The following is a 9,228-nucleotide window of genomic DNA, read 5'->3' as shown; positions in this document are numbered from 1 at the left end:
TGTCACGGCAAAGCTGAATTTTCAGCATCATTACTCCAGTCTTCAGTGTCACATGATCCTTCAGAAATCATTCTCATATGCTGAATTGGTGCTAAAGAAACAGTTTATTATTATTTTCTATTTTGAAAATAATGCTGTGTAGCAGTGGGAAAACATAGTATCAAGGTTATTATAGTTATTACAGTTAAAACCAAAAACTAAAGCCATAAAAAATGTTACTTGAAATAAAATTACATTTACCTGAAAGAAAATTAAATATAAAAAACCTTAACTTATTTTATTTCAGCAACTTGATGTACTAAAAACTAATAAAATGGCCGAAACAACGAAATTACTAAAACTTTAACTAAAAATATAGTGAAAACAGTACAATATAAAAATAAAACTAATTCAAAATATTAATGAAAACGATAATAGTATCTCAGTCATACTAAAATAACACTGCTTAGTATTACTTTAATTAACAACAACAAAAAAGGTGGAATAACGTTATGTCCCGTGATTTCCAGGAGACAAGTAAACGGGAGTGGTGTCCTGACATTGTACTGGGTGGCAAAGGACAGACTCACACATGCTGCAAACAGATGGCACATTTGTCCTTAGAGATGCTTCTCACATTTTTATCATTAACCCATATTAACAAAATAAAGTGTATGGAGCAGCTTTTTTGTTTTAATAGAGGGTTTTACTCTTTGGCCAAGGCAGGTGTCTCTGGATGATGTTACGCTGTCATTGCATCACATCTGGGCAAAATTGATCTGATCGGCCTCCAGTGAATCATAAAAGGGTAACTTCTGAATGTCGAAAAACTCTCTGGAATGTCTTGACTTTCAAATATAATGCTTGTCATTTAGTGTAGTTGGCTTCACTTTGGCCGTCTTGGCTCAATCAAAAAGCTCTAATTGTATTGTAAAATCACTGGCTGGTTTCTAACAGTGCAATTTTACAATGTATTATTTTCTGCAAATGTAATGCAGTGGCCCAAAAAGCTTCACGTTTACCATTCACTTGCCCTTTCCAGAATACTGCCAATGCTTCTGCTCTTTGTGATAAACTGATCCCCCTTCAGTCATCGGAATCAAAGCACATCCAAATCCAGGCCACATCCCAGCCAGTATCTGAATAAAAGCCAGCATCCTAGTCTTACCCACTTCAGACCCGCAGTGACATAGGTATTTAGCTTGGCCTTTCTCGTACATCACCTCTCTGAGTGGAACACGGATTCAAAGCTAATAAAGGTCTTATCAAAGGTAAGTTCACTTGAAACTGAAAATTGTGTCATTTTTTTACTGACCCTTGTGACAAAAAAAAAAGTTTAATCCATATGACTCAACCACACAATTGTACATCTTGCGAAGTCATACAGTAGCTTTGAGTGCAGAACATACAGAAATTTTATATGAAAATATTCTTAATTTATGTTATGATTAAAATTATAATCTGTAAGATTAAAATAATAATGATGATAAAGAAGAAGACGACGAATGTTTATTATAAGATTATTATCTTATTATACTGTTTGATTTTAACAAGACCAAATCAGAACATTAGAATGATTTCTGAAGGATCATGTAACACTGAAGAAAATGATTGCTGAAAATTCAGCTTTACCATCACAGAAATAAATTACATTTAAATTAATAATATTTCACAATATTACTGTTTGTAGCCCTTGGTGAAAATGAGACTTATTTAAAAAATCTTACTGACACCAATCCTTTAAATAACAGTGTAAATATTATAATTTAAATATTATTAAATATTATTCATTGGCATTCATTTAAATATGACAATTTGTGTTGTGACTGTTTGACATGACCAGTCATCACTGATGTCTGACGTTACATGTCTAAAAGTCCCATGTCTGAATAATACATTTATCTGACCTTTCTGTATGGACCTATTCCACATTATTCTTTTGTTTGTTTTTTTGTAATATTTTGGCATTGTTCTGCACAGATAGTCAGAGCCAGGAATCCTTCACTCCCTGCAGCCACCTGCCAAAGCACATGAGTGCCACGGCAACGGTTTCATAACGACACAGTCATCAGTGAGATGTGGATGAGTTTGTGGGCGATGAACTCTTTGGCTGACTCTAAATAATGACATATAGCAGAGGTGTATTCTGACCTTCTCCCGTATCACTCTGTGAAGATGAATACACCTGTGCTGATTTATAATTCAGAAAAACTTCCAGAATGAACATGAAGCAAAGAATTTGTTCTTTGGCTCGGAACTTTGCATGACAATCTCTTTTTTTTTCTGAGTACATTTTGATTGATCTTGACTGAAATTAAGTTTATATATATATATATATATACAGTGGTTGCCAAAATTATTAGAACACTAGTATTTTCAGAAGCTAAAAATGGTTTTAAGTCAGTTATTTCTATCTTTTGCTGTAGTGTGTCAGTAGGAAATATCGGTTTACATTTCCAAACATTCATTTTGCCATTAATTGTAATAATCCAGTGAGATTTTTGTTTGCACAAGCAGTCTGACAACAGCCAGTGCTCCACACAGAGATCTGATCTGATCATCATCCAGTCTGTCTGGAATGACATGAAGAAACAGAACAAACTGAGACAGACTAAATCCAGAAGAACTGTGGCAATGTCTCCAAGATGCTTCAAGAGACCTGCCTGCAAGGCTACAGTACTGTTAAAAGTTTTGGGCACTTCTGTAAAAATGCTGTAAAATGAGGATGCTGTCAAAATATGCCATAAATAGATTTTCTTTATCAATTAACTTCTATTAACTAAATTAATTCAACATTTGGTGTGACCATCCTTTGCGTTTAAAGCAGCTTTTGCCCAAGGTGCACTTGCACATAGTTTTCCAGGTAGATTTCTTGAAGCATCTTGGAGACGTTGCCACAGTTCTTCTGGATTTAGTCTAAATTTAGTCCTAGCTTTTTGTATCAGCAGGTAATGAGCTTGCTACTCAACATTCAAATACTTGGCTAGTGTTTGTTGTAGCAGTTGCAGCACGCTTCAGAAACCCTCCACCTCCCCCAGCTCCACCTGTATAGATCTGCTACAGGGTGATTTTATGTACACTATATATGAGGGTTATTCATATATGTTATATGTGCAGCAGCAGTATTTCTTACATGCTCAAAGCATGCTGTGGATGTATTGGCAATAGCAAGTCTCTGTACTTGCTCTGCTGCAGCAGCAGCAGCGTAGCAGATCTAATCCGCCAAGACCAAATACATTAACATTGTCATGTACATTACCATGCCAATCCCTCCGAGAGTTGTCATTATAGAAATATATATACTGTATATATTTGTAAGATGCTGTTGTATGATCCACATAAAGTAATGTATCTTAGTAAGTTTTATTTCTTGAATAAAGCGTTAAATAAATCTCCAGCCTGGAGAAGGTTTTGTCAGTACAGCGACCCTCTAATGTGTATCGGGTACTCTTTTACTGGTCCACTTCACTTTGTTTAAATGACCGGGTCGCTCTTCCTTTCTGTTGAGCTCCCAGTAGTCCGTCGCAGGTTAGGTTAAGCCTTAGGCAGCACTTAGCTTGGTTGTATTCATGTCTGATATTCAAGTGGTTCAAAGCAGCAGCAGAGACATGATCTAACCAATCTGATTAAGAGAAAGGGCTCGGGCGCATATGTCTCACATTGCTAGACTCAAAATCTAACATTTTAACCAGCAAAATCTAGCTAGCTTAATCTTATGCAATCATCATAGACATTGCTTGGATATTGGGTAAATGTTTTTGCCAGCATTCGAGGAGCGTGTGTGCACTTTGGGATCCCTCCCACAACGTTGGCTCCTCAAGAGCAGTCAAACACCCACCACAGACCTATCTCTTTATCGCTCCCTCGTGTTCATGTTAGCACCGACTTGTGCACAGCAACGCTGTGTTGATCACTTGATAAATATTGTGATTTCAAAGGCAAAGCTTCTAGCCTGTTTAAAGAGCAGGTTCATTCGGTCTATTGCTATATATATATATATATATATATATATGTATATAAGCACTAGCACTTTGATTTGCTTACAATAATGCAATCAAAACTAAGATGAAGTATGTGCCTAGTACCATTATAAATTATATAAAATACTGATTTAGAGAAAAGAAAAAACTCTCAGATATATAGAATGATAGAGATTTACGGAGTAATTAAAAATTGTGATACAATTATATAAAATAAAGAAATGAATGTTAGACAAACAGTTAAAAAGAACATAAGAGGTCAAAAGGACAATGCCAGCATGGCGGATATAGTTCATTTCTTTGGTTACCTCAAGAGGTCAAACGTGTCAGACAGGCAGCTCGTCCTGTGTAAGCAGATGGTTCTTGGCCAGAATAAGCTGCAATGTGGACCAGATTATTACCAAAGATCTGGCTAGACGAGACTATCACATGTAACCTTTCAATGACGCAAGTAAATATTTTTTGTATGAATACCTCTCTGTGGTGCTGAATAATTAGTTTGGCTTGGACTCATTTTTTCTCTGGTTCCAATAAGGACCAGATGTGTTCTCCTTTTCCTCTGTGAATGTGTGTTGTTAAGAGCAGTGATGACTGAGGATCATGCTCGATTGCTAGGCTTTAGTAAGGTGCAGAATCTCTGTAAATGTTTCCTGGCTAGTTTCCTAGCTGCCATATCATTGCTGAGTTCGCCCAGTTGTTGCATACAGTAAATGCCAAGAAAGGCCTGCATTCACAGAGAACTGTGGGAAAATTACAACCTCTTCTTAGAAAGGTTAAACTCACAAACCAATATACAGTTTAAAACATTTTGCTAGTGTATGATGTTGAGTATAATTGATGACAGTAATGATAATGTTTTATAAAAAAAGAGATGACTTGATGTTTAGCTTCATAAATCAACTTCATTTTATTTAAAATGATTCCAAAAAAGTGACAGAACAAGTACATGTGTTTTTTTTAATAAATCTGCAATGACACCTCAGGCTGTAATATTCACTGTACGTTTCAGTTGAGGTCAAAAAGTAGAGCTGCCAAGAACAACTTTCAGAGCTTTTCTAGACGTCTGTGGACTTATCTTCAGGCTCACTTTCACTTGACTGAAGAACGTAATCCTTAACTTAGACAGATTTTAATGAATTTAGTCAATAATCAGCATTAATTCCATTCCATACATTCTGCTGATAAGAGGTTTAGCGCTGAAACTCTGTTGATTGAATCTCAGGTTGAATCTCGCTGCGGGTTCACAGACTGAGCTTAAGCTCATCAAAGTGGACTCTCTCGCTTTCTATCATCCTTAATGCTTTCATTTCGGAAGTCTGGCTCTCAGACCAAATTGTCTCCCTAAACTGCTTCACGTGGCATAAGAGTGGATTTTTGAAAGATATGGAATAATAGCATCAGGTTTTCCGAAATCCAAAAGTGTTTGACAACAGCAGCCTGTTGTTTTGTTCACAGTGGGTCCTTATGTCACCTGGGTGTAGGCCTGGAGGATATTGTGCGAGTTTTGGCTCTTTGGTACGCTGTGGTAGTCTGTCATGTGATGCCAAAAATAGATAAAGCTTCCCTCAGTGGACTGGAAAAAAAAATTATGGCCCGGTGCAAATCCCTCCAGAGCTAGTGTTTTCTAGGAGAGGATAAAAGTGTCAGGGCAACCGGGCTCGACTCCATTCAGTGGAAGGGTCGCCCTTATAGATTCATCACAAATGTGCTCTTCTGTGGGTACGCATTTAGCACTCACACTTTCAAACTGATTTGAGACTAGGAAATGATGAAACAAATGACAGCAAGAAAACGTTAAGAATGCTTTTAGGCTGGTCTATGATAATTAAAATGTCAACACAGCTTAAGGCACATTCTTTTCTCTAATGCAGGACAACCGGAAATTCAACATTTTTAATAATAACAGATTGTTTAGATGGAAAGTTTTTATTGGAGGCCCATTCTTGTAAAGCTGTTTTGGTCACTATGTCAAAGAACATAGAAGAAACAGGATGTTAGTTACAGTCGAGATCCCTGAATAATTCACCACTATTTCTTTGCAGTTTTGACTGAATAGAAAAAAAAGTATGGAATGTATTGAATGAATGAATATTAGTATTGAATGTTTCAAAATATAGTATATCTGCCTTCATAATTTGATTTGTATAAAAATGTCTAGCCTCCAGACCAGTCAGGAATGATGCTCCCATCATCCAGAGAACAACTCAGTGAAATGCTTATTGAAATACAACTTCCCTTTAAAAGAAACAGCACCATTTCAAGATGGTTGCAATACATAGTTGGGCTCATTAAAAAAAAAACGCATAAATTAAAAAGTAACTGTTGTTTGTTGGTGTGTTTAGAAAAATTACTCTCCAAAAGGGGGTCTTCAGAGAAACACACCATCATTTCAAGATGGTTGCAATACATAGTTGGGCTCATTAAAAAAAAAACGCATAAATTAAAAAGTAACTGTTGTTTGTTGGTGTGTTTAGAAAAATTACTCTCCAAAAGGGGGTCTTCAGAGAAACACCATAGAAGAACCATTTTGGCATCCCCTTTCAGTGAACAGTTCTTAAAAGAAACACCTTTTTCTTAGTGTGAAGAACATATGCATAATCTATTTGTCACTGTAAAGAAAATTTTGTGCAATGGACAAGTTCCATGGATGTTACAGATTCTTCATAGAATCATGAATGCTAATAAAGAAGCTTTATTTTTAAGAGTGTACAATTTGCTGTCATCTCTTTATTGTTGAAGTCTTTATTTATACACATGGTACAAGGGATACCAAAAGCATCTGTTTTCTTGAACGACCCAATAAATTCCTGTCTATTTTTTTTGACATTTTGTCTTCACCGTACAGAAGGTAGCGGACATAGATAAATACTCTTTCTAAACAAGAACACATGATCAGCTGCAACAGACAATTTTATTGTGCAGACGAAACCGGCGAATCTATATAAATTGACTGATTTAAAAATACTTGTGCCCTTGCAGAGTAACCTGTACATTGCTCATTTTTCAACTAGCCCAATCGAAATGCTGTAGAAACTAGAAAAGTGGCAGAATTTTCCCACACCCTTGCAAGTGCTTCTGTTCTCCCCTTAAAGACAGACACACCCCGGCCTAAACCGAGCAAACAATTTGTAAAATAACTGAGTCATCAAAAGCAAGTTGTCAAGGGTTTGGAGGATAAGAGAATGGTTAAAGAAAAATAGAGAGAAAAGTGGCACAGAGGGGAGAAAGTGAGAGGAACAAAGAAAAGGAACGCTAAAAACAAAATCAACCAAATCAAGAAATAAACAAACTCCTGCTCTGGCCTGCATCCATGAGTAAATCTCTGCATGATTATCTCAAAGTGCGCCGCACCACTGACTCATTTTCCATACTCTGCATGCAGATGATGCCATTGGTATATTTGGGGTACAAACAGAGACCATACGTGCGTTTGACATAATGGGGTCTGACAGAGTTGGTCACAAACCAGTCTGCCCTCATCTTCATCTGAATAGTGACAACCACAATCTGCCCAAAACACAAGAGAAAAGAAGGAAAACTGTGTCTTTATTCACCCATTGGTCACTACAATGATGCTCCGTAAACTATATTGGTCCTGACAAAGTTATCAAAGATGCTTGAGCAAGACCTGGACTTCACGAAAACTGAAATCATACAAGGTTTGATTTAAAAGCAAACTGAAAAGAGGATATCCAAGGACTAATATCTTCACTTCCATTGTTTGTTTGTTTTGTTTTCCATAGACATGAGATTCTGTGGCCTTGGACGTTGGTAGTATTTAAGTTGGAAAGCTTTGAAATGAAAAGAAGTCCTGGAAATCAACCAACAGGCACAAAGTACAGAAAGCCTGTCTGAAGTCCCATGATGCATTTGCTTTAAATGGGTTTAAATGAGAGCTGGAGAAAAGTGTGGTACCGAAGGACTCGTTCCTTTCACTCATCTTCCCACCACATCTCACTGTCACTGACTGTCAATCAACTGCAACACAATGATGAAAAGTAATTGAAGTAATTTCCCAATTGCTTCTGTGTGCTGTAGATTTGAATATCATCAGTGTCCGTAAACATTTAAGATGTACGGATAATGAGAGTGATCTACGGCCCTGTTAGCGCTGGGGTGGAGACGTTTCAGTCCGAGAGAATCCGTTTGCTGTGAGATGTCCTGGAGGCAGATGATGCAACAGTGCAGGGAGAAGGGTAGAGCTAGTCACGCGTTTGCTAGTCCACTGTTTTCATCAGGCATGCTCCCCTGCAACAGGACAGCGTGTGTCACCAACACTGTCATAGCAGAACACTCACTCAGCACGAGCTAACGCTCAAAACCATGCACAAACACAAATAAGTGCAGGCAATTACAAACACAGTTGGCCGCAGAATATTCTCATACACAGACTTACACACAGGCTTTTTACTGAAACAGTGGAATAAATCTGATTTAGTGGTTTTCATTGCATATTCCTTACTAAATAAATAAACTCATGTTTAACCGACATATTAGCACATTTGACTTTCAAATGAGCACCAGTTATGCTTTGCGCTTAGGAGGGGCTTCGCGGATGTCTGACTGAAACACTGCCATGATGCAAACCCTTGCAAGTCGGCAAATCAACCTCCATCTGCAACCTAAGATATCGTAATGAGTTATTGAGCACAGATATACCAGACAAAAACATATGCTGGCTACTATGTTCGCAATTGTGAGAAGAGTCTTAAAACATGCATTGTGGAAGGCTGGAGGAATGATTACATTTAACTGATTTATGTTATTAAATTGTATGTTGTGGAATTCACTGTATATACACTACCGTTCAAAAGTTTGGGATCAGAACGATTTTTTATGTTTTTTAAAGGAGTTTCTGATGCTCATAAAGGTTGCATTTATTTGATCAAAAATACAGGAAAAAATTTAATATTGTGAAATATTATTATGATGTAAAACAACATGTTTCTATTTTAATATAGATTAAAATCTAATTTATTCCTGTGATGCAAAGCTGAATTTTCAGCATCATTACTCCAGTCTTCAGTGTCACATGATCCTTCAGAAATCATTCTAATATGCTGATTTATTATCAGTGCTGGAAACTGTTGTGCTGCTTAATATTTTTTTGGAACCTGTGATACTTTTTTCCCAGGATTCTTAATAACATTTTGCAAGATTACTGTTTTTTTCTGTATTTTTGATCAAATAAATCTAGCCTTGATGAGCATAAGAGACTAATCCCAAACTTTTGAACGGTAGTGTATATAAATACACACACTTTCTATTT

At 36.8% G+C, this 9,228-nt stretch overlaps 1 protein-coding gene across 1 annotated transcript in view; it reads right to left on the bottom strand.

The window, feature by feature from the left end:
* Positions 1–5,214: 5,214 nt before the first annotated feature.
* Positions 5,215–9,228, bottom strand: part of lgr4 (leucine-rich repeat containing G protein-coupled receptor 4) — a 71,826-nt gene continuing 67,812 nt past the window's right edge. The window contains exon 19 of the mRNA XM_016552836.1: positions 5,215–5,717. Coding sequence (XP_016408322.1) covers positions 5,584–5,717 — 134 coding nt within the window. The 3' untranslated portion in view covers positions 5,215–5,583. The remainder of the gene's footprint in view (positions 5,718–9,228) is intronic.

This window comes from Sinocyclocheilus rhinocerous, unplaced genomic scaffold (genome assembly GCF_001515625.1).
Source record: "Sinocyclocheilus rhinocerous isolate Xijiao unplaced genomic scaffold, SAMN03320098_v1.1 scaffold225, whole genome shotgun sequence".
Lineage (NCBI taxonomy): Eukaryota > Metazoa > Chordata > Actinopteri > Cypriniformes > Cyprinidae > Sinocyclocheilus > Sinocyclocheilus rhinocerous.
This window is presented reverse-complemented; position numbering and strand designations above follow the sequence as displayed.